This window comes from Felis catus, chromosome C1, assembly GCF_018350175.1.
Source record: "Felis catus isolate Fca126 chromosome C1, F.catus_Fca126_mat1.0, whole genome shotgun sequence".
Taxonomy (NCBI): Eukaryota; Metazoa; Chordata; class Mammalia; order Carnivora; family Felidae; genus Felis; species Felis catus.
In genome coordinates, this window is record NC_058375.1 from 191,083,291 (window position 1) to 191,109,853 (window position 26,563).

The 26,563-nt window shown below is 40.9% G+C and overlaps 1 protein-coding gene across 4 annotated transcripts in view; it reads left to right on the top strand.

Moving 5' to 3' along the window:
• PARD3B (par-3 family cell polarity regulator beta) overlaps positions 1-26,563 on the top strand; it is a 1,015,202-nt gene that overhangs the window by 889,683 nt on the left and 98,956 nt on the right. For 3 of the 4 annotated variants that reach the window (XM_011285494.3, XM_019838515.2, XM_019838516.3), the window contains one exon: positions 20,034-20,166. In XM_011285494.3, coding sequence (XP_011283796.1) covers positions 20,034-20,166 — 133 coding nt within the window. Of the gene's footprint in view, positions 1-20,033; positions 20,167-21,539; positions 22,086-26,563 lie in introns of those variants that run through there. The other variant, XM_019838513.2, reaches the window with a different exon arrangement.

Genomic DNA, 26,563 nt, shown 5'->3' on the forward strand with positions numbered 1-26,563 from the left:
CCTTTCCCCCCTTTAAACGACAAGGAATATGCATCAGGTTATTACATGATTAGTTATCTAAACTATTTGATGAGTGGATCAGCACACCGGCACGGAGTCTGGCTCGTATATTTTTATAGCAACTCTGTGACTATTCTCTTTCGTACAGGATAGAGGATGTGTATGGAAACAGTCCTCCTGAATTTTTTATAGGTTCACTCCCTTTGCCATTCTAGCTGCCGTCTCCCACAAAATTTGAGTCATACCTCAACCGTATGAATCCTCTTTTAATGTTCGGTTGCCCTGAAGTGTGCAGTTGCGGAATATGTCTAAACATCTCAAGTGAAAAAAATTGGAGGCATTGGTTTTAACAAAAGCAATAAAGTAGCTACAGCTGAAAAGCATTCCAGAGGTAAATAGGCATCTTCCTTGCTGTCAGACTCTTGCTCAGTGAAAACACTTTAAGAAGCACATGATGTTTGCCTCTCTTTCTTGCTCTTGTGTCTAGTGGGGGGTCGGAAGGAAGGAATTCCATTTTTATGGTCCCTCCGATGTCAGCATGGAGCGCTCCAATATGGGAAACAATATCCACCTTATCTGCCTGAATTACTGAATTACTCCGTGATTTCTTTTGGACATCAGTGTCTGCTCTTCAGTCCCATTAATCTTCCAGCTCAGCCCTAAACTTGGAGAGGGTTGGTTTGGGAAGCCCCACTCCACTTCACCCAATCCCTTACCAGGTCTGCGAGGCCCTTAGGTATCAGAAATTCCCTCCTGGTATCAGAACTTGTCCACAAAGCATTAACTCGTATACAGATGAATGCCATCTTCCCGAGCTAGACATCCGTACCATCCGTGTTTCAAGGGAGATCAAAGCCTTGAGCTGAACCAGGGTTGAAGTTCTGGCAACAGCCTGAAGGCAATGGGTAAGGGCTAAGGGCTTCCCAATTACCCCGAGAAAATCTACCTCTGTGCCCTTCTTCCCTAGTCCCCAAACCCCTTTGCAAGATCCAACCAGTTTCTCCCGAAAATATTAATTGGTGGATTTCAAAATGTGGGATATTAGTTTCTAAATTAACCTGGAGCATCAGGTTGAGGGCTAAGTTTTCTACTGGCCTGACCTCATAGGCAGCGACCTTACCCCATTCGTAACATCGTAGTCCATTCTCTTTTCCCCGGAGCTGGACTTACCTTAACAACAAGAAGAATGCTTTTGATTTTACCGGATGTGGAATGCAATATTTCCACTTGGCACTTCTCCCTTTAGCCCTGCTCAAGATTTCAGCTACTTCGGCGGAGTACTGGCAAGTGATTTGCTTATTAGAAAACTTTATTAATCAGAGTAGAGTGCTATTTGGCAATTAGATTTTAATGAGAATGGGGAGCTAAATTTAATTCAAAGTTAAAGGTCAGCAAATGGTGCTAGCCTACCTTCTTTAAAGCGCCTGAGCTTGGACATTCTCCGCTTCCGCACAGTTTCACCTGGAAGTGTGCATGCTGTATTTAGTATGAAATAGCATGGAAAAGGTTTCTAATGACCCCGTTTCAGCACACATCTATTCCATGAGCATTAATAAGCCAAGTGCATTGCTGCTTGGCTAGACAATTCTTATGGGAGTGGATGGCACCAAGACGTTAGCGCAATTGCTGGCTGGAAACAGGAGACCATGAAAACATGATGCAATGGACAGAACTTCAAAAACTTGTAATTTCTTTAAGTGGTGAGCTATCTGTGCAGTAGGTTGCACGAAACCATTCAGGATGTACTCGTTGTATTCAGCTTATGAGCTCGGGAATGAGAAATACAAAAAGGAACCCTTGTCCAGGCAGCAGCTAAAGGTGTTGCTGACTAGTTGTAGCCGTCCGACCCTCCTGCACATACTCTCCACCCACAGGCATACACCTTCCCTCACCCTTAAATAGCACCATTGTTTCTCCCTTTTCCCTCCCACTTCTCTTGGCACTTTGGCAAATCACTTTCTTGTTTTCAACCCACACAAAAAAAACTGTTTATTGAATACATCCCAGGCGAAGGCAAGGTACCAAGTTCTACAGAAGGCTCAAGAAGGATTATTGCTTAGCCACTAGTGGTTGGGGGATTAAACAAAGATTTAAAGTAAATGAAACATATAAATGATCTTGATGCCCTGAAGGGGAAGGTAAGGGCCATGATAAAGGTACAAAGTACTGTGGGGACGCCAAGCAGGAAAGACTGCTTTCTGCCAGGAAAGGTTCACAGAATGGCCTGGACTTGGAACAAAATGCTTGTGCATTCATCTGTTTCTCCCCACCTTCATGACCACCAGCTAGACCGGTCTACCGCTCTTCCTCCCTTGTACTTCTGCAACAACCTCTATTCTGTCTTCCATGGAGAAGCCAGAGCTGTCTGCTAAATATTTAAATTAGAAGATGTTTCTTCCTGGTTCAAAATCTTCTAACACCATCTCATTTCATCTGAAGTCAAATCCAAAGATCTTACCGGGTCCTGCAAAGCATGTATGATTTCACTCTTGCCTATTATCTGTTTGTCTTTGTCACTTACCACTTTGTCCCTTGAGCATTAAGCTCCAGCCGTACATTCTTTCTTTCTGTTCCTTTATCTCATCAAATTCATTCCCTCCTAAATACAAATCAAAACCACACTCAGATATCACCTCACGCCAGTCAGAGTGGCCAAAATGAACAAATCAGGAGACTATAGATGCTGGAGAGGATGTGGAGAAACGGGAACCCTCTTGCACTGTTGGTGGGAATGCAAATTGGTGCAGCCACTCTGGAAAACAGTGTGGAGGTTCCTCAGAAAATTAAAAATAGGCCTACCCTATGACCCAGCAGTAGCACTGCTAAGAATTTACCCAAGGGATACAGGAGTACTGATACATAGGGGCACTTGTACCCCAATGTTTATAGCAGCACTTTCAACTATAGCCAAATTGCAGACAGAGCCTAAATGTCCATCAACTGATGAATGGATAAAGAAATTGTGGTTTATATACACAATGGAGTACTACGTGGCAATGAGAAAGAATGAAATATGGCCCTTTATAGCAATGTGGTTGGAACTGGAGAGTGTGATGCTAAGTGAAATAAGCCATACAGAGAAAGACAGATACCATATGGTTTCACTCTTATGTGGATCCTGAGAAACTTAACAGAAACCCAGTGGGGAGGGGAAGGAAAAAAAAAAGAGGTTAGAGTGGGAGAGAGCCAAAGCATAAGAGACTCTTAAAAACTGAGAACAAACTGAGGATTGATGGGGGTGGGAGGGAGAGGAGGGTGGGTGATGGATATTGAGGAGGGCACCCTTTGGGATGAGCACTGGGTGTTGTATGGAAGCCAATTTGACAATAAATTTCATATATTGAAAAAAAAATTCATTCCCTCCTTAGGGCTTAGGCTTCAGCTATTTTCTCTCTCTAGAAGGTTCTTCATTGAGATGCTTCTGGATGGTTTTTACTTATAATTCAGACCTTTGCTTAAAAGAGAGAGGACTTTCTTGACAACTCAATCTAAAGTAGCCACCCAGTGGCTATCTTATCACCACATTGATTTTTATTTTTTTTTTTAATTTTTTTTTTCTTTCAACTTTTTTATTTATTTTTGGGATAGAGAGAGACAGAGCATGAACGGGGGAGGGGCAGAGAGAGAGGGAGACACGGAATCGGAAACAGGCTCCAGGCTCTGAGCCATCAGCCCAGAGCCTGACGCGGGGCTCGAACTCACAGACCACGAGATCGTGACCTGGCTGAAGTTGGACGCTTAACCGACTGCGCCACCCAGGCGCCCCCACATTGATTTTTAAAAATCTGGGTGGCACTTACCACTGCTTGATATCTTTTCCCATTGCTTTGTGTATTGTCTCCTTACTAGAATATAAGGCCATGAGGTTGTGGGTCTCATACTCCCCTTACATTTCCCCAGGACCTAGACGCATTGTTAGGGAATACTAGGTGCTCAGTAAGTATCTGCTGAATGAATGTAAGAATCTTGAAGGATTTCACAGGTAGAGACTCATTCCTTTAGCTACTGTGCCAACTCAACTACTCACACTGGAAAAACACCTGTGAACAGCCCCTGTCCTCACACTTTCTATTCTTCTAGACGTAGGCAGACAGACAGAAATGAACAACAAAACAAGGAAGATCTCTTCAGAGAGTGATTGGCGCTACAAAGGAAACAAACCAGCGGGGTAGGGAGTGACTGGAAGGGCTCTGCATGATCAGGTGGCCAGAGAAGGCTCCCCCGGCAAGGGAGAGCATGCCCTGAAACATCTGAGGCAGAGTGTGTCAGGGAGAAGCAACAGCAGCTACAGACTCCTAGAGCTGTGACCAGCTTGGGCTGCCCACAGGGCAGGGGAACTAAGAAGGAAGCTGCTGGGCACGGTAGAGAATGGTCGGTGATAAGGCACAGAGGGGGCAGGATCCAGTTCAGTGAAGAGCGACCGCATGGACCATGGGGAGTGGTGTGAGGATGAGTCCACACATAATGACAAGGCAGTGGATGTTTTTAAAGTAAAGACTGATATCATCTTAATTATATTGTTTAAGAAGGAGGAGAAATAATTACAGGCGGAAGAGGTGGGATGGATGAAGGCATGGAGGAGGGGGTGCGGGTGAAAGCTGAGGGGGACTTTAGGGAAAAACAAACATTTCCCTAAAGACCAGATTGCAAGTGGGGCTAGAGGAGCGGAAGGCTGGGTTGGAGATGTAAGAAATGGGAAGAGAGCAGAGGGGTTCTTAAAGCAAGAGAATGACGTAAGCGGAACCGCGCCTTCGGAAGGCTAATTTGGCAGCAGATAAGAAGAGAATCCCAGCCGAGAGACTAGTTGCCAAGCTGTTATCATGGTCCAAACAATGAGTATATGAACTAGGCTTATAAGAAGGAATGCGTGGAGGGAGGGGCATATTGCTAGACACAACCGATTACAACTGATCGGATGTAGAATCCATGAGAGGAAAGAAGTTAACCATAATCTAAAAAATAGTGATATCAACAGTGGCTTGCTTCTTGAATCCTTGTCATGTGCCAGGCATCATTCTGACTACTTTAAATTTAATAACGCATTCAATCCTCAGATCATACGCATAAGGTCTTACTATCATGATCCCCATTTCACAGATAGAGAAGTTACATGACATCCCCAAGGCAGCCTGTCCTCTGAATGCTAATCACTGTTCCCAGCCTTGATGAACATGAAGAAGGAACTGAAAAGCCAGGAAAATAGTAGGGAAGGTGGATTTTAGGGGAGAGGTGAGGAGGTTGCTTCTGGAGAAGATGAGTGTAAGATATCGGTACATTTCAGGTACAAATGTGGAGCAAGGACTGAGCCTGGTCTTTGGGGTGCCCTCAAAGTATGGTAGGTAGCTAGAGATGCACACTTTCATGCAGGAGGACCGTGTTGAGTACATGCGCCATGTGAGGCACTCTGGTGGTCGTCTGTTGAACGGATGGATCGGTCGATGAGTGCACATGAGAAGGAATATAATAATCAAAGCCCAAGGAGTAAACAGTATCCCCAGGGGTGAAAATATAGACAAGAAGCAGTTAGAGAGTCTTAGAGAAGGCCGGCATTTAGAGCGACATTGAAGGAAACAATGAGATCAAAGAAGTAAGGAAACAAAGAGAGACTTGCCGAGAGACTTCCTGTCCAGAGTCCAGTCCTGCAGAGAGGTTAGGATTCTGTTGAGCCTCGAGGGCGCACTTTTGGCGGTGGTGAAAGTGCAAACCAGACTGGCATGAGCCCAAAGGAGAGGATGGAGGTGACGAAAGGAGACAAAGGACCATTCTTTTTAAAAGTTTAGTGAAAAGAGGGAGGGAGAGAGAGAGAGAGAGAGACAGAAGGCAGCAGCTTGAGGGACGAGTAGGGGCTACTGGACAGTAACACTTTGTAAAGGCTTTTATTGCTACTGAAAGAAGAGAATGAGGAATAGAATCTTCTGGGCCTCTGCAGGGGTGTGAGTGTCTATACCTGTGCTGACACGAGCAATGGGGGCCCGATCTGTGTAACAGCAGGATTACATCAAGCCTTAGGCACCACTTAATTCAGAGCCATGCCCTGGCAAAAACTCTCCCAGGGTGGGTACCTGGGATAATAGCCAGCTGGATTAATTTGGTGACACCCTCATTTAGATGAGGGTAGAAAGTACTGATGTCATCATGCTGCTGACTTTATAGAGAAGCAAGGCTTATTTCCTCACTGACAAGAATTTGTGGCACTCAGCAGCTGTTTAAAAAAAAGAGAGAGAGAGGTTCCCTCCACCCCCTTCTTCAGACTTCTCTGGACTTACATCTGTCTTCCCAGCTGTGAGCCGCTGAATTCCAGGGTGCAAAACCAAGGGAGATAAGTGGGAGGGGCGTACAAATAATGATTACATGCTGCTTAAATATAAATCTTGGTTTATTGTGTGTTCGTGGGCACATGCCTTCAAATGCAAGTGTGCGCCTCTCTCTCTCTCTCTCTCTCTCTCTCTCTCTCTCTCTCTCTCTCTCTTCCTATCTGTCTGTAAACCGTGATGGTATTAAGCATATGTTTTAATAAATATTTTGTTTGCTCTATTCCCATTAATATTCATAGGGAAGGGAGCACTTTGGGTTTTGTGATTTCTAATAAACATTGATGGTGTTACTAGTTTGTACTAAGCATTCAGTATGCTCCATCAAAATGGCAGCTCTAATTAGGTTCCTTGAATTAGCTAATGGATTTTGAGAAAGATGGCTTAGAAAGCTCTTACAGCTGTCCAAGATATTCCTGCCATGGCAAAAAGACAAAAGGCCCCTGGAAGCTACAGACTTCAGAGCTTTAGAAATGCAGCTGACAGTTAAAAAGATAAATTACATTCATATTTTTCCAGTGAAAGTCCTAATACTGAATTAATGTTATTCCTGTAGTGAACATCCATTAAGAAGCTCATTTTATTATAAGGGTGCATTGTGACCATTAGCTCTTTTCTTTGGCCCCCTCCCCACTCCTCCTCTCCTTTTTCTCCCTCCAATTCCCCAGATATTTTGGATATAGTATTAAAAAGCTGCTTTGAAGGAGAGGAAATAATTCCCCTTCTTTTTGTAGTTTATACATTTAAAGCTCTCTCAGATATACAGTAGGATTCGGTTGAAAAAACTGTCAAGGTAAGTAATAAATAAAGACATAATATAGTGATTCAATTTAAGCCGTCCAGCTTATATTTCATGTAGAACTTGGGAGGGGAAAAAAGAAAAAAAAAGCTCCTAGCTAGTGGGCTTGTTTACTCTTGGATAAAAGATGATTTTGTTGTTGAGTGGGAACTATCTCAAAGAAAATGTGATACCTCCTCCTTTCATCTTACATGGGATGTACAAAATGATGTGGCATCATTCAATGTGTTCTTTACTTTTCCTCTCTAAGAACGAGCTTCTTTAACAAAATGATGAATTGATGACATCTGAATGACTATACTTAATACATCTGCAAATAGGGAGAAAAAATAGTTGTTAGTGGAATGGATAGTGATAAAGTTCGTGACAAATAGCATAATTCAGGGAAAATATACAGCCACCCATAAGCTTCCTGTAGCTGGATATGTGAATACTCATTAACTGTCTAACTGTGCCCCACATAGCATTTTGCTTTCAGTTCATCCACTTAGAAAACCAATACCTGTTACTTTTTAATCTGCAAAGTTACCTTTCTCTAAGAACACAGTGAATCCTTTAGGGGAATGTTTCCTGGGTCGTTAACTCTCAACCGTCCAAATTCTGTTTTCCCCATTTGAGTCTTTGTAGCGCGTCTGTTTTTCTAAGTCCTGCCTGCCTTTTGGCCTTTTTTCTGCTCATTAGTACCTTACCCAAATGAGGGGCTGGGGCATGGAAAAGAATGTGCAACTTAAGGCAATTAATTGGGGGATTGTTTACAGCTCTCGGAAAACACTCACTGGGAAAGAAACTAAAGTTGTTGGTGTAAATGAGAGTTTTGGAAGTCGTCTGTAGTGCCTATTTTTCATGTTCTTCCAAATCTCCCATTTCTACGGATAATTGAGAGCTGACTAAAATACTGTTGCCCATAAAGCTTTGGAACTAGGGAAGAAATAAGAAGGAATGGTGTTGATGCAACATATAAGTTACAGATCAGACAGCTGCTTTGCCTCAGTCTGATATAAATAAAACAGAAAAGCATTGTTATGTGAAGTGCCGGGGGAAAAAAAAAGATACTCAATTATTCCCCACACGTGACTTTGCCATGATGGATAAAAGGCATAATTGACATCATGTTTATTGAAAAAACTAGCAACTGTCACACTGTGGAGAGGCTACTGAAAGCTGGGGGAAGGCATGTTTTTTATTCATTTTCACTGTGGGTTATTTATAGAGTCCAATTGTCAGCAGCGTAGTGCCTAATTTCCCCTCTTCTTTGATAGTCGACGACTCATTCACTTTTCAGATCAAGAAGACAGCTACAAATTGCCCCATGGCACATACTCAGGCACTACCATTACCTCGCCTGAATGGAGCAACGGCTATTTATTAATTAAGATTCTGTGACTACTTTCCCTTAAAGTGCCAGTGAAAATAAAAGTCTTTGTCAACCCATAATGGGTTGGTTTCATTGGCTTTGTTTTGTTTTTTTAACTTTTTGCCCTCCGATTTGGCAGCCAGTGCCCTGTTCCTAATGGGAAATTTATCACTGTATTAACAATGCGTCATGCTTCATCACCAGTTAATGTTACTGGTTAAACAAGAGCTCTGGTTTTAGAATGTTCAGTTTTCAAGTTGAAAGAAAGGCGCAATGTCCCGTTGCCTTGAACTAAATTGGCCCTCCAGGCACAGTATCCAACAATTAGGGAAGTAGAAATGGAAGAGGACTTTGGTCAGTGATTTGGCCAACCAGGTAGCTTGAACTCTATACACACCCTAGAAATGATTGAAGGTGAGGGTAAGAAAGCCCCACAGAGGTCCACTGGTTCCTTTCATAGTTATGACATGTGGGAGTCAGAGAAAGTAAGGTTCTCCCAGGATTATCCTGATGGAAAGAATAATTCTGATGATGACACCGACCCTATTTGAAATCCTCCAGTGATTCCACATCAGTGTCCCTTCTGGAAAGATTGACACGTGGAGCTATTCAAGTCCTACCGGCTCCATTTCCCAGAATTTCTCCACCCACTTTCACACGTGTACCGTGCCTGACCATGTGCCCCATCATGCTGCCATCCTTTGACAGGGGATGTGCCTTCCACTGGCACGCCCAGCCACCCTCTCCTTACCCTTGCTCTTCTTTTTTCCTTTTCTCTGGCCTCTGCAAACAGACCTAATCACCTCTCCTCTGGGCTACTGCAGGACTTCATTGTGCCTCATGATACTTCCACGGAATAATTGCCACACTGGGCTGTAATTATTTACTTATGTCTCCATCTCCCCCCACAAGGCTGTGAAATATCTCTAGGATCGAGTCTGGGTCTTAATCACCATTACTGCACCAGGGCCAGGGGCATAGCAGTATTTAAGAATAAATAAATGTAAGTTTGAATAAATGTACACATCTGAAAACATTCAGAGGGTTTTTAGAAAAGTTATAAAAATAATTGATGATCTAAGTTTGATACCAATTTGTTACTTTCTATTCCACTTGGAAAAGAAAGTTACCATGCTCCTAAGAAGGATCTTTAAGAATCTGAACATCTTTTAAAAACAACTGAAACCGGCGGTGGGAGATGATAACGTAAACTGTCTCTATCCCATAAATCCCTCATGTCAGAAGGTCAACATGAGGTTACAAGGTTACCAGAGCTCACTTTACACCCAGGTAAATGAGAGCTCCGGAACATTCTTGGGTTTGACACCCTTTGGGACCTAAGTAGCTGTTAACTTTTTATGTGGCTCTTTGAAGCTGCGAATCTATTTGAATTGGGTAATTATCATAACTCTATTTAAAATTGCAGAAGAGTTCAGCATTTGTGCATATAGGTATAAAAGGAACGAATGGAATTAAGCTAATATCAAAACACGTTCTAAATAAGTTCCTGGACTTAATTGATTTTATGCTAATCATATCAGAATACTGCATATCAAATTCTGTGTTTATGAACTAGTATGACTTAGCCCCATGTATGTGATAATTAAGATCTGCCCCACAGTCACATACCTATGTGACTCACGCATTCCTGTTGGATGTTTAGACAGTTTATTATATATCCCTTTAATGGGTACGAAAGTAAGGTCTAGCTTCCATATCACATGTACTTAGAAGGTTTTGTCTCCTAACATTTAGTGTTGAGCTCCTTAATCACAGTCTTTCACTTTTTTTAATCAGAACACTTGTTTTTTTTTTCTTTTTTAATATTCTTTTCTCTTTGTTACTTTAGTTATTTTCCCAACCTTTGCTATTGGAAGGGGGGGAAAAGTCTTGTTATGTGAGTAAATAATTGCTATTTTTATCTACTGACATTTGGTTACCACAGCAGCATACAATAGCCTATCTTGACTGATAACTATCCTCTAAAACAAAAACAAAACAAAAACAAAAAACCCACCATCCATACACTAAATCACTTACAATCTCTAAATTCTGTAATCGATTAGGCCTTATTTCCTTATTGTCTGAAAGGAAAGGTCTAGCTGTCCAGCTGTCGGGAATCAGTGGCCTTTGATGGCATTCCATGATCCCCTGGGAGAAGACAGACCTTCTACGTTGCTTCCTCTGAGGAGGAAGGAATTTCACGGGGGCCTAGGGAATTCCCAAGGTTTTATGGCCTGCAGCCCACAAAGGCTTATTTTTCCCAGAATTGGCCCTAAAAGTTTAATCCACATCTAAATGTCAATATATTCCTAAAACTCGGGCTGTGTTGGATTTAAGCCTAAAATATAATAATTTTATCTTGCAAGTCCTGCAATTGTTGGTGAGAATTTCTTTGAGGAGGGGTGTGTGTGTGTGTGTGTGTGTGTGTGTGTGTGTGTGTGTGTGTGTAGTATCATTAATTTGTTCAAGTACTATACAAGCAACAAAAGTTTATTTCTCTTTAAGTCGCTTTTGTTCAACTCAAGAAGGTGAATAACAGTTAAAATGATACAAGTTGTATAGGTTTCTTCCATTTACTTTTTTATCAATGCTTTGCTAAAAATTTCTTTTGGACTGTAAAATTGTTCAAGAAAACTTGGAACGTTTAATGTGGAATCATGTCTCAAGGTTAGTTTCTAGAAACAAAAGTTATGCATAGTCAGAATTAACCTTGGAAAACACTTTCGGAGAGTACTGGATTGGACCCTACCTGTGATCTTTCACCATACCCATCCAACAGAGTTTCTTTTAGCACTGCATCAGATAGCTATTCCTCTGGTTGGACACCAGCTGAAGCGGTTGGCTTGCACATAAGGAGCCGTGCTGTATAAGTAATGCATATCTTAAAATATTGGAATCATCTAAGGGCACCTGAGTGGCTCAATCAGTTAACGACCAACTTCATGATCTTACGGTTCATGGGTCCGAGCTGTGCATCAGGCTCTGTGCTGACAGCTCAGAGCCTGGAGCCTGCTTCGGATTCTCTGTCTGCCTCTCTCCCTGGCCCTCTCCCACTCCCACTCTCTCTCTCTGTCTCTGTCTCTCTCTCTCAAAAATAAATAAACATTAAAAACAATTTTTTGAACACTGGAATCATCTTCAGCACAATGTAAAGCATACGTTATGAGAGACACTTAGGAGCAGACACCAGCTGAGGGAAATCAACCCAGCTCATGTCCAGGACCACCTGTTTATTACATGGAATGGCCAATGGGAAAACTATCACTATTTAAATTGCTATTTTCCCCAGGCTCTCATTTCTGTCTAAGCTTAATAATTTGGTGCGTCACTTAAATACAGTTAAATGGTACAATATCACTATAACTCAGCCATTTAAGATGAGCTGTAACTATATGAATTATGGTGCAGAGCATGGTTTATTTATCATCTTTAACAGAAGACACAGTGGAGTCACAGTTCCAAATTGGTCCAAATCTATTTTTCTTTGCATCTATGCATGCTTGTTTTGCAAAGATGTAGAGTAGAAATGAAAGGCTACTTTTTCTGCCTTCCAGTTTGAACTTTTCAACTATATTTTAAAATCTTTCTCAAGAAATGAAAATTACCATATGAAACACTTGATAGATTCTTTCTGTGACCCCCACATATTTTATATTGTTAATAAAATTGGGAAAATTTTTCAAGACAATGTGTATCATGTGCTTATACATAACTTTGAGTGTATCTAAACCACGTAAGGCTCAAAAACACTGCCCTATGTCAGAGGAGATATATTAGAATACTATTCAAAATATGAATAACTCAAATGGATATTTTATGACTAATGTCAAAACTGGCTTCTGAAATTTGAACATAGCCAGAAGGTCATTGTACAGTATCAGAATAATGCAATTATGTGTTACAGGCTTATAATGGCGAGTTGAGGCTGTGAATAATAACTTGTGTGTTGTTGAATTGTGAATAACCGTATCGCTCCTAAGAAATTTCCACTTTGGCTAGAAATGGCCATAGAGGAGCAGAATGTTCTGATTAGAGCAGGGCCTCGCATTGTCTCAAGTGATAAAGAGCAAAGGTAGAGCAATGCCTTTTATCAGTAAAGGAGATGACATTGATCTGGTGAGATTCTTAGTCACAACAATCAATCACAGGGGAGAAAGTTGTCCTTCATGCATCAATGAGATTACTTTCAACAGTAAATGGTAGCCGTGGTTCATGGTGTGAGTGGAAATGCTTACCATTATGCAATCAAAAGTGCCAAGGGAGGGGGCCTTTATTTCCACTAAGGTTTGATTCATTGGGGTCAAGGTCCAGTCCAGGGTTAAGATTTCGCGGACAAATCTTCACGACATAGGAGTCAGAGGGTCAGTTCACCAAACTAGGGATAGAAATACTAAGACGAGGATCTTAAAGAGAGCAGATGCTGAAAACAGAAAACATGTGGAGAAAGACAAAAGGTCAGACTCGGGTTGCCATGGCAAAATCGGGAGCCCAGGTAGGCCAAGTCACATTGTCAGATTGTTGCATCTAGGTCAAAATGCCACGGGCGGCATCGGATAGCTGGGGCAAGGACCACGTTCAAGATTACAGGCTGAGCTAATACATCGTTGTGCTTTGTGGTTTTGTCTTCTTCTTTATGACCTTACTTGCTTATCAACCTCTCTGGACCAGTTTGTCAGCCTCCCCACAGGATCCTGACATAAGGAGTGATTTTTTAGAGCCCTTAGAAATGTATATAAATACATGGTTTCCAAAGTTATGTACTAGTATAGAGCACTGTTTTTTGTTTTTTGTTTGCAGATTCTGCCACCAGTTTTCTATATGACATTAAATATTCTCTCAAAATGTCCAAGCATTGGTTCTTTACCTATTAAGTAGTATGTCAGAGATAATTGACAAAAGTAGGCCTCGGGGCACTTGGGTGGCTCAGTCGGTTAAGCGTCCGACTCTGGATTTTGGTTCAGGTCATGATCTCACAGTTCGTGAGTTCGAGCCCCACATTGGGTTCTTCAGTGATGGCGTGGAGGCTGCTTGGATTCTCTCCTCCTCTTTGCCTCTCCCTAGCTTGTGCTCCCTCTCTCTCTCTCAAAATAAATAAATAATCTTAAAAATTTTTTTTCTAAGAATCCATGTTTAAAAAAAAAAGTAGGCCACAAAATAAAGGGGGATTCTAGATGTGAAAATTGTATTTTGTCTGTTAATATTATTTGCTCTTTCTCTAAACTCGTAACTCTTAATACAGTAATTTTTAGGCAGTTGTAATAAACAAAGGGCTCTTAATTGAGAGTAACTGTTTAATCAACAAGATAACTTAAATCCGATATAAATTAAATGTGTGTATGAGGAAAGGCATATTCTTGTTATTTAGGGCAATTTTTTTTGCAAAAGTAATTGCAAATCAGGGCCACCTTCATACACAGTGATGGCAAATTTGGAAGAAGTTAGAAGAATTCGTAAAAGTTGTGCATGAGTAGTCAGATGGGTCCCCAAATTTCACTGGACTAAACTTAAAAACCTTACTTGTCAATGTATCTTTGTAAAAAGAGATATTCTTTATAAGAAATTGGGAGCAGGGGGAAGACAGGGACTAAAACTGGATAATTTTCAGAACTATTGAGGACTAAAATATCACTTGAAGAGTGCTACGGAATTAATCCCCATTAAAAGCCACTATTTATTATTAAATCTCCTTTAGTATATTTGGGCTCACTATATAAGAGTGTTTTCACTGTGGAATGTTAATTTGTAGAGTATTAGTACAAGTGCTGTTGGGCTATAGTTTCCATAAATCTTCAAAATGCTTTTGAATTAATGATCATGAGTGCATTTATGAGAATCTCTCAAATTTTTCATTATATTTATGTTTTATTTGTTTATTATATTTATATTTTTTATTATATTTATATCATCAAGAGTGTGAATGCCACAGAATCTCAGGTACTTTTGGGGTTCTGTTCACACTTTGAAAAAACTATGTGTATACACTATTTTCTATGACAGAACTGTGGTACCACTAAATTTGAAATTGAAAGCTATGATTATCTTTAGGCCCTTAAATGCAAAAAAGACTAAATAAGCAATCTTTCCCATAGGGGAAGAAACAGGAAGAGAATAGCATCTTGGCATTCTTAAAGGGTGCAAAAGTGTTTTCCTTTGCTCCTTATCTTTAAGATGCTAATCCTTTTTGATAAAACTTTTTAAATCACACCCTTTTGTAAATATAGAAAGAATAACACTATATTTATATAATTAAAATATTTATGGTAAGCATCAAAATAATATTTTTATAGCAATTCATAAAATATTAAGGAATCTGTCAAATCCCAAACTCAAAAACACTCCCTAGTCTACTGATTACTGTTGACATGCATTCATCTAATTTAAATGGTTTTATTCAGTGAGTTTGTAGGATTATCACATTAGGTAGGAATATTCCTGTTAAGGTTCCATTCTATAAAGACTGTTTCTTAACCACGTGGCCAGTTCTGGACCCCAGGCTGGTACCTTCAAATGAGGGCTGTACTCACCATAGTCAAACACTTCTTATTTAAAATGGAAAACCACATGTCTCGAGGCTATCTGAAAATGACGCAGCTCTTTGGAATTCGTTATATACAGTTTCCTCGTAGGGTGCATGTAGTTACATGCATGCAAACTCAGGCACACACACAAAGTCATTGCGGATTAATTCACAAGTCCAGCAATGGTTCATTGCTAGCAATCAGTTCCCTCTCATGTAGCCAGTGGTGAATTGTACCAGGAGCAACGCTGGACGCCTCCCAGTCCTGGTCTTGGTCCAGAGTTTCTCTTTCATGTGGGATCTCCATCTTCTGTTGATTCCCCTTTGCACCCCATTCATTTTTATACCACTTTCCCACAAAAGCTTGTCTAGAGATGTAATACTAATTACACAGAAATCCAGCATCATTCTTTAATGAATACAGACTTCATTGCATGTATATCTATTGCTTTAGCTACTTCGATTTCTATTTTTATTGCAAAGATCTGTGCAAATAAAAGAATATCAAAAGGTATGGCTATAAACGTGCTCTGCTAGATTCCCTGTGCCTTGAAATGCCTGTGAACTTGTGCTACAAAATGCCTGCTGCATTTTAATGCCTTTCTTGCAGAGCAACATGATATGGTAGGAATCACACTGGTCCTGAAGTCACACAACTGCTGGTCTACCATCCACCAAGTATGCTACATAACTGCTTTGAGCCTCGGTACAGGCATCTGTGAAATGTCACTGACTATGTCATCCTTACAAATTTGATTGAGGATTAAAGGAGATGATGTATGTAAAGCATAAATATTATACTTAGGGCATCATAGAAGCTTAATACATGTTAGTTTCTTTTCTCCAGCCTGCAGCACTAATGGGAGGAGACCGTGGCATACACAAATGAACACTCTGTGTAAAATGTACTTCAGCTGAGGTCACCATAAATTAGGAGTGTATGAAGAATAAGAAGAATCAGGGTAGATCTCAAAGGAGCAGATAATGCCTTACTGGGATGTTTATTGCGTTAGGAAATATATTACTATAGGTTTACTGCATTTGGGAATATATTACTATAGGTGGCTATGAAGAAAATGACATGGTTTCTGAACTCCTTGACAACTTTAAACTCTGTCCAGCTCTAACGTGTACTAAAAAGAGCCTGCTTAACTATACATCTGCCTTTAAAGGCATAAGCAGTATAATGTACAAGAAATCACTACAACATAAATTGTGTTTTGCTATGCTGCTTGCATTAATTTTACATAAAATGTCAGCACATTGAAAGTGCAGGAGCAGCACTGATTATCTACATATGAATACAGGTGGAATAGGGACTTTTTCAGTGAGCATGGCCAACCTTAACTTCATCCAGGGAACAAATAATATAGAAAGGCTAATCTTCTAAGTAGGAACTCGGAGGTGGGGTTATTGATACTCTGGCTGCTTCTATACAGTTGCAAGACTATTGGTGTGATATCATAATCTAATGAAACTTCTGAAGCTATTATGCAAAAGGTTCCTCAGCATCAAAAGATGCTTCAGAATCTCTTGGTAGATTGGTAGTGGCTTTCTGAAGTTCTGGGTTGAGAAGGATTCTAAGGCCATGTCTAGGTTCGTCAGGAAGGAAAGCTGTAATTGATTGCCTAGGTCCTTAGGTCCGCTCTGGGCAGGAAGTGGAAGGAGTAAAAGCCTGTATCAATGTATTTGTTATGTAAGTGGTGCATATTTTATAGCTATTATAATTATTGCTGCTATTATGACAAAGGTGTTTTTATATTCCTCTTCGAATTTCTACATCTTCAACACAAAATGGCATCAATTAACTGCTTTCGTCACAATAGCTGTGCGTGTCATTTTTATTGACTTGATGGTAAATGTGTACTACCTGTGGAAAAGAGCTGAAAAATGAAATCAGAATTTGATCTTCCTCATTTTATTATATTAAATGCTTAATAAAATTAAGGGGAAAAGTCTGATACAGCTACTTAGGGCAGGATGAGGGTTGAAGAAAAAAAAAGAGGGAGAGAGAGAGAGAAGGGTGAGATGCAGTCCCGGGTTATTACGAAAGGTTTGCACCATTTCCTTTAAAATATTCACACAAGGGAGAAGATACAGCGTGTTCTGCACTTATATGGTCCATGACTTTCTAGACTTTTTCCCTGTTTTTTTCTCTGAAGCCAGATTTCTTTTCTGGGTAAATAGTCATGTTCCTGTCAGCCACAGGGGATTTTCTGAATCCTAAACAGCTGATTTTGTATTCCTGTCCCATTCCCTTTATTTGAGGACTAAAATCTGATCAAACCCATATTTTTTTTTATTTTTAAATTTATGTATTTATAGACATATGGGAGAATAGTTTATAGTCTGAGTATGATTTTTTTTCCATCACAAATGTAGGAAAATTGGGGGGAGTTTTAAAACAGGGTCTTATCAATTTTTTTTCCCCCTTATTACTGATGACTTCATCCTGCTTGAATTCAGCGCTTCAATTTCTTTGGGTAAACTAATAGATTATGTATGCAATGTTTTCACCGTGTTGATTGAACTCATCTGGTGAGTTAGAGCATGGCTCACACATTCACATCATTGGCAGAAGCCTGTGCAGTGCACGCGGGCACGGGAGTCAGCTCACAGTACTCAAGAGGAGGGGAAACTGGTCCTCAAAGAGCTAGTCCACCTTGCCTGCCTTCTCACTGTTCGGAAAAGCATAGCAGACGTTCCTTTGTATTATTGTTGTTATTGTCTTTTTCAAATGGTCAGAACCTTTTTTAAGTTTGTTTTTTTTTTTTTTGAGTTGACACACGTTACTTTGGTTTCAGGTATGCACCATAGTGATCCAACGGTTCTTTTATGTTCTGCTGTGCTCCCCACAAGGGTGGCGACCATCTGTCACCACACAACATGGTTCTGGTACTCTTGACTCTATTCCCGATGCTGCACCTTTCGTCCCCATGACTTACTCATTCCAGAACTGGATGCCTGTACCTCCCTCTCCCCTTCACCCCTGTTGCTCTTCTGTTTCCTCCCTCCACCTCTGGCCGCCACCAGCATGTTCTCTGTATTTACGAGTCTCATTTGTGCATTTTTGTTTAGAAGCCTTCTACTTTAAAAAAGAAAGCATAGTGGAGAAACGGAACTATCTGGAGAGTTTTTAAATGCAGATTGGAGAAAAATAAAGATACGTGATACCCAAGGGTTTGTCTTTTCTTAATAAAAAGCCTTGGCTACCGGGTGTCTATAGAGTGATGTAGGAAGCCCAGAACCCCATGTGAACTTTGTAGAGATATTGTGAGACGCCACCGATTCGCTGTGAATCCAGTTTGGGAAGAATGCTTTTCTGCCACAAGATGTCCACTCACCCTTTTCTTTTTATGGTTTACAAGTATCATTTCAAAACAATTTTTTAACAAAACAGTAGATGACTTCTGTTGCTTTCAGACATCTCCTTTAATGAGATGTCTCATTTAAACTTAAATCTCCACTGTAATATGCGGGGATCCTCTCGCAGGCACAGCTCTTCACGGTGGGTCTCTTCCTCCCTTTCACCACCTCGCCTGTTCCCCTTCCCTGCCCCCTCCCACGTACTCTGTATACTAGAGGGGTGAACCTCAGACCCATCAAACACAAGTGTCCTTATGGCGAACACGTTGCTATGAATTGAGTGAAAGAACCAAAATTTGCAAGTGATATACCTCTGTCATTTATTAAATTCAAAATGTCCCTAAAGTCACCAGTACTCATTTGTATTCTAACTTGTTTCCTGAAGGAGAAGGGGAGAGGAGTGTGTTTTGCCCACGGTGTATGTGAGCCAGGGCAAAAGAAGTTGAGGACCACTGCTGGCCCAGACTGACTTCTTTGCACGCCCCCAAAGCAAGATGCTTCCTCATTTCTGTCCTCTGCGCTTCCCTTCCCTCCACCTGCAATTTCCCCACGTCACTTGTGTAGCTGTTGAGCACCTATGTGTCCTTCAAGACTCAGCTAAGGTGTCGCCTCCTCTGTGGAGCTTTCCGTAGGCTTCTTCCATGGCCCTGCCCTCCCCCAATCAGCTTACACAGCCTTTGTCACTACAGTCCCTTTTAGGACCGCTATTGTAGCACCTGGCTTGTAGTCTTCTGTATCCTTTTCAGTCCCCTGCCTCCCAGACCATGTGTTTTTTGCAGACAACGGCTATGAACTGTTTGTTTTCATGTCCCCCCTGGATCTTAACATAGGGTCTGGCACAGTAGGACACTCAGTTATGCCTCAGACGAACCAGGGAAGTTGAACAATTGTTGAAAGCTGCCTACCGTTCCCCTCTTGCTTCCCAGCCCTGAAATGCATCACGTGATTTTGTTCTGTTGAAACGATCATGACAAATCCGAGTTAAAAGGGAGCTACTGGCTGAACAGTTTGGGATTGCATGGATGAGAACTGGAGAAATGGAAATTCCTAAGAGAAACAAGTGACTGAAGTGGGGAAGGGAATCGTGGACAAGTAATGAAGAAGGCACAGTCTACTGTCACCCGTTTTTTTTTTTATTTTTCTTTTTACGTCTTGATATGGCTTCTCCCTTCTCTGCTTTCCCTATGTCCTGTGTGCCCATATACTGACACGGATCCTACCCCCCACGCCAAAAACTCATCAGTGTCATTGAAATGAAGACCAACACATGCCAACTCTGTGTCACATCCAATATTCGGGTCAAACAACTGGCCTCAGATTGGAATTTCTTATTTGAGAAAATGAAATACCTACTTTAAAATTAACCAAACTCTGTGGATATGATTATAAGAAAAAAGTGATGGCTCTTTTAATTGCTCTTAAGGTCAGGACCTTATCTTACCGTTTCACTCAAAAGGCATTTATTCATCCCAAGTCAGATGTTTTGACCCTTAGAGCTAAATGTATTTACATAAAGACCATTTTTGTTCACTTTTATTACTGATTTTACAGTTTTCCTAGCATATTTGAATTACATTATTGAATCTTCTCAATTTGGATGCTAGCTCCTTTACCAAGATCAAAAAGTGAGTGTCCAGGATGATGCACACCGGGTGACCGTGTTTGTTTGATTATGTCCTCTAGTGGCCGTCCTCCAAGCGGAAGCACTGATCGAATCCAGAAGTTGCGGAAAGAGTATTATCAGGCACGGAGGGAAGGTTTCACCTTATATGAGGACGACGAGGGAAGAGCAAGGCTAGATTATGACTTTCACTGGGTAAGCCCATGCATGCCTGATTCCAATCATTGAATTCATCTTTACTGAGATCATTGCGAGCAGAACACGGCTAAGAATGTTCTATCCATATCAACTTATATTTAGGTTACTTGAGTTTCACAGATATGAACATTACCCAAACCACAGCCATCTTGTCCCACAGAAGTTGTTTACATAAATCAAACCACACTAATGCATAGTAGTTTATTTTAATTGCTTTCATATTTACTCTCTGTTGGACTTGTATACCAATGTGTTAGGGTGGAGCAGATGGTCGATATTTTAAAGAAGACAAGGAATCTTTGTCATCATCTACTGAGCCTTAATCTTTGCCTTCCATCTCTTGGGTTTCAGACATCTGGGCAAGCATTAACAGACCATGCACCATAAGCCATCTTTCCTTTGGAAAAGGTTATTAGACATAAATTTCAGAATGGTTCTCTTCAGAGATATCTGTTGTTTGTATGTTGCATCGGAACAATTCATTTTGCTGCTCGCTCAGATACTTTTATTTTGAGATGAGAACAGTCTTAGTATTAGAGGGTTCCCTTTGCCAAATCCCTCAACATTTACAGACTGAAAAGCATATTGTGTCCTCTAAAGAGAGATTCTGTGGGTTTTTCCAGGATAGCACGATTCATTCTCTTGTCTTTTTCAAGAAGTTAAGTCCGCACTGACAAAATACACTTAACTTTTGAATATCCACAAAAATACCAGAGGAGAGTACTTAGAGGTGGATCAAAGTACATGTCACATACTCAGAATAGTGCCTGCCACTGAGCTGGGGTTCAATAAATCTTGGCTCTCGTTACCAGTGTTATTGGGGCAGAGCTGTACGTGGTAATAGTGATGTCCTTGCGTGATGTCAGCTCTCACTCACCCTATTTGATGGTTACTGCCTTCTACTATGGTTTTTAGTGCTGTTTTGAGAGCCACATAAAGAACTCTCTTATCCCTGGTGGCCACTAAAGACACCAGCTCTTCTGAAGGACAAATCTATTAAAGGAAAGTTTCCTTTCCTGATTTGTACACTCATACTTATGCTCACCAGGTCGGGGTTGGGAGAGTAGAGTCCAGAAACCAAGCTGATTCCCTCTATCTTTCACTCTGGTGCCGTGGCATCCCAGGCGTAGCACCTAGCACTTTTACACTAGCGTTTGAAAGTCAACGGCAGCACCCACCACTGTTGTACAGAGCAACTGAAACTCCTCGGCCCAGTAGTTTCTTCCTTGTATGATAGGCTTTAAAAACACTAATCAGAAATGCAAATTAAAGATTGGCAGTCTCCTACCAAATGGCTTTGGCCTCTTCCAGAGATAGGCACTTTGTAACTATAGATCAAAACAAATAGCTTTTTATTGGTTTTATTACAGATGTTAGGATTAAACAGAATGGCATTTACAGCGATGGGGCCACTGGTCACCCAGACTGTCACTAACAGAAGCGACAGATTTCCACAGAAGGACAATTTAAATAATAATTCATTTCAAACTTAACTGAGATCAACATATTAACTTTGATGACGGACCGTATGCATAAGGTTCTGCTCCCTTGATGAAACAAATAAGCAATCAAATAAGAGAAGTCATTCTCACCATAAGCAGAACAGAACACCATGTCCAGGGCATCGAAAAGTTCTCCATCTCAACACCACTGTGAATTCCTATGAGCAAAATAAGGCAAGTAATTTTAGACCAAGAAGTCCTGGTTGTTTTGACCTTACTTTATAGGATCGCCTTATGTCAAGCTGAAAGGCTGAAGATACTTAACCTTCATGAGACCTGGAGTTTCCCCTGACCTTTACCAATTGTGAAATGGATAACCATCCACCCAGGTCCTCTCTATCTTAATGATTCAATTTTTATTCCAAGCAATGTGGAATTAGACAATCTAGTGAAAAAGAAGTATCTCTATTTTAATTTGTGTTTCCCATGCTCAAGTGTATTGAGCTTTGCCAAAAGCGACTGACTTTACGTTTCCCACACAAGTGGGGACTAAGGCTTCCCAAAGGGATGCTTGTGAAATGCACTCTCGTAAAAGACTAGTGCTCTTTGGGATCGCCTGAGATATTCCAAACCAGGGATTTAAATCTCAGCAACCTTCCCTTCCATCCCCCCAAGCCAAGGAAAAACACTGGTATCTTTTGTCCAGCGCAGGCCAGAGAAATTACACCGTTGTCTTCCTACTTTTGGGTAGATCTAGGAAAGCAAGTTTAGAAAGTTAACATTTCATTCCTGCCGGTCAACCAGACCCAACAAGGCAGCTTTTATTCAGGCTGTGGTTCCTAATCAGTCTGGTCTTTATCGTCAAGGACAGTGCTTGTTAAAATTGGATCATCAGCCCCTGAAAGAGAAGGGTGAGGCCCAAGAGAGGGCTCCCGGGTGCTTCTCCACGTGGTCATCAAGATTTCCGACCCACAATTCTAGAAATAGGACATTGGCAGGGCGCCTGGGTGGCTCAGTAGGTTAAATGGTCCGACTTCGGCTCAGGTCATGATCTTGCAGTTCGTGAGTTCAAGCCCCGCGTTGGGTTCTGTACTGATAGCTTGGAGCCTGCTTTGGATTCTGTGTGTGTGTCTCTCTCTCTGCCCCTCCTCAACTCATGCTCTGTCTCTCTCTAAAAAAATAAATAAACATTAAAAAAAATTTTTTTAAATAAGACATTGATTCCAATCACTGCAGTAAGGAAAGTAGTTCACCTTCTCTAACAAAATCATTACATGGACCAGCATCATCAAAAACCACTTTCACGGACTCAGAACTTCCCGGGCCAGCTACCTCAGATTTAGAAGCCTGATAAATATTCCCCGGATCCACGCAATACTGGAAAGCTTCTAAACTATTGAGAAGGGAATTACCTAAGAACTAAATAGACCAGAAAGAATAAATAAAGTTCCCTAAAATAAAATACAGAAAAAATAAATTAAGTTGCCTAAGAACTTACTAGACCAGAAAGAATAAAAGTATGTGCCCAAAAGTCTTGAAAGCCAAATTGGTAAAGCAATCACCGGGAAGGTTATTAGGATCTTTGAATTTTTTTTTAATATATTGTTGTTAGCGGTACTCATAATTCTACCTCAAACTTTCTGATTTTCCCAGGCCATCCTATAGGTAGTTCTATGTCCAGTGGCTTGGAGCTGAAGGTTTTCCCCACTGCTCTCTTGAGTTCTCACTTGCTCCCATAGCATTTGCATCTGACTCTCTTTTCTGTCTCTTGTCCAATTTTAACAAACATTTGCTCTGTCTTAATAGAGGCCAGGTGCCAGTCCCAGAATATATCATCTCTACCTTAGAAGAACTTACAGTCTAGCCAGGAATACAGACATCTAAGGCCAAACCAAAAAAAAAAAAAAAAAGGCCAATAATATATGTGAGAAATTCTGTAGTATAGAGAGGGATTCGCTTCAAAATGAGCTCAGTGATAGCAGTTAATTCTGCTGGAGGCCGGGTGTGCAGCCCAGGGTGCTGGGAATTCTAGAGAGACCACTTAGGAGTCGCCTCGGTGGACGTATTTCGTCCTTTTTGTCTCAAATATGGTGGTTTTCTTTTTCCCAAAGGAGATCCTGATTTATTCACTTCATTTGTGTTAAAAGAAATGAACACACACAGATTGCAAGGTTTGTAAATACGGACATGAGACCTTACAAATCTTTTCAACCAGTCTGTTCTGTAGCTGTTTTCTCATGTAGACTCTGAAAAGCTGTAAAGAACAAGTTGAGAGAATTTCAATGACTGGAAGTGAAATGGCCTGGCGAGTTTTTATAGGCCCAATTAAGTAAGATATGCTAGCTGTGACATGTTCATATTTGCCAAAAGAAAACATAATACCTGTTATCTCCTGGTATTTTATTTTCTGTAATACTTGTTAAGACAATCACAGTCCTCTGGCAATAAGCTGGGGTATTTTTTATTAGCAGATAAAGATAATCTACTTATTTAATGGCAGCATGAATATCCTGTAAGTAATTTCAGAAATGGGATGGCTCCAGAGTTTTCTAAAAAATATTAGTACCTTTATTATTGTCTTTTTTTCAAGAGCTGCATGGCAAATACTATACACATCCTCCTCTTTTTAACTCTCTGGCTAAAATAAGAAGAATTTTTATCTAAGAAAGGGGTTTGTAAACATTTAGATGGGAGGAGGTACTATAGTTTCCACTGTCATAAAGTAGATGGTACTGTATGTATCTTTTTGGCAAAGGGGATTGGTTCAGGTGATGGTTGGGTGAACAAAGGAAAACACTCTGGAAGATCTGTGCACCCTATCATGAGGATGGTCTAGGAGCGAACTTGAACAAACATGGTTGGCAGCTGTGTAGACGAGAAAGATACATCCGATGAATTCTGCAGTCAGAGGAAAGGGAGAGCAAGATGCTGGGATCCTGCTAGCCATCTTAGGAAAGGGATTTAAGATGGAACGTGTAATAGCCATGAAGTGTAAAAACTATCAGAAGGTTATTTTCTAAATATTTGGGATAAAAGAAATGAGGTCCTGCTGCCAATGGTCCAAAACCAGAATTGAGTTGTCTGTATTTTCCATCCTCTGCACCTTAACGGCATCCGAAAAAAAGCTAAGGACACCAGTGAAAATTTCTGGATTAGTCAATGGCATTTAAGTCACAAAGAACAGGAATCTAATTTAAACTGGCCTAAGCGAAAAGGGAAGTTTTGTTGGCTTATATAACTTTAAATTCCATAGGTGTATCTGACCTCAGGCAAAGCTGGGTCCGGTTCCATTGTTATTCTCTCTGTAGGCAGGATTCTTAGGGAGCTCCCTAAGAGCTCCAACCCAACAACTTTATAAAAGAAGATTGTCTCAGAGCACTTGGGTGGCTCAATTGGTTAAGCGTCTGACTTCGGCTCAGGTCATGATTTCACAGTTCATGAGTTCAAGCCCCACATCTCAGGTCATGATTTCACAGCTCGTGAGTTCAAGCCCCACATCGGGCTCTGTGCTGACATCTCAGAGCCTGGAGCCTGCTTCAGATTCTGCGCTTCCGTCTCTCTTTCCCTCTGCCCGTCCCCTGCTTGTGCATGCTCGCTCTCTCTCTCTCTCTCTCTCTCTCTCTCTCTCTCTCAAAAATAAATAAATAAAAACATTTTAAAAAATAAATAAAGAAGATTGTCTAACCCCCAGTACATCTAGGAATGGCTTATTAACTCAGCCTGGGTCACATACCCACTTCTGAACTCCCCTGGCCAGAAAGATGCATTACTTTTACTGGCCGGAACTAGGTCACGAAGTCCGCCCCGGAACCAGAAAGTAGGATCAGGCCTACGCAGATCCCATGAATGAGTCTAGATGAAGAGGTAGTCCCCAGAGGAAAATCAACTTACTAATCAACAGAGGAAGGCAAAAATGGACGTCAGGCATGATTTGTAGTTGTCTACTCTAACTTCCGGTTTTAATAACAATATAAACTTTCTTCATCTTAAATTTTTAAGGAAAGAGTACGAAAAGGCCTTTCCCTTCATGTATTTTCCTCTTTATAATTAGAAAGAACAGTTCTATTGTCAGTGTTAAACTTGCTGCCATGACTGCTAAAAGGAGAAACAAGATTTATTTTTGTCTACTGGTCCAGGATCTTTAAGCCATTCCAGGAACCCAGGTAGCTTCACTAAATTATACATGAGAAATTATGCAACCTCTGGCTACTTATTTAGACAGGCAAATGACATTTTGATTCACCCCAGACCTAGGAATTTGCTCTGGCGGCAGGGGTGGGGGATGAGGGGGTGGGGGTGGAGGTGGGGAGTGGTCAGGGAGGCAATAGAATTCTTTGAAAGGACTAAAAGTGGCTCTCTTTCTTTGGGTAGAATTGCCCTACCTATATCCTCAAGGATTGTTGTTTTGTGATACATATAGATTCTATATACATATATCAAATCATTATTTTGTATACCTAAAACTAACACAATGTTGTATGTCAATTATATCACAGTTTTTAAAGAAAGGATATACTCTGTTTGTAAAAGCTCCAAAAGATAGAATGAGATAAAGAATTAGAGCCATCAAATATATACATCTACCATCATAATTTAGCGCCTACCATATACCTTCCAGTCTCTTCTCAGTTGATGAGCCCTCATTAGCTCCATAAATAGTTCCTTCCCAATGTGTCCCTCCACCAACACATTAGTGGTTTTCCCAGATTTCTTAAAACAGCTGAACTGAGGAGTGGAAGAGGTACCAAAGCAGAGTGAAGAGGAGCAGAAAACACATCCTGTCTATGAATTGGGTGGATTTTGGAAGGGCATGAGGTTTGATCAACATCCAATGCCAGCTGGAGAGTTGAGACTTGCTCACTTTGATTTGAGGAAGTAGTGAAAATGTGAGGGAAAAAGACAAAATAAATTGAAGATTTTTTTTCTTTTGGTTGTTAGTTTTAGTTCTTTAT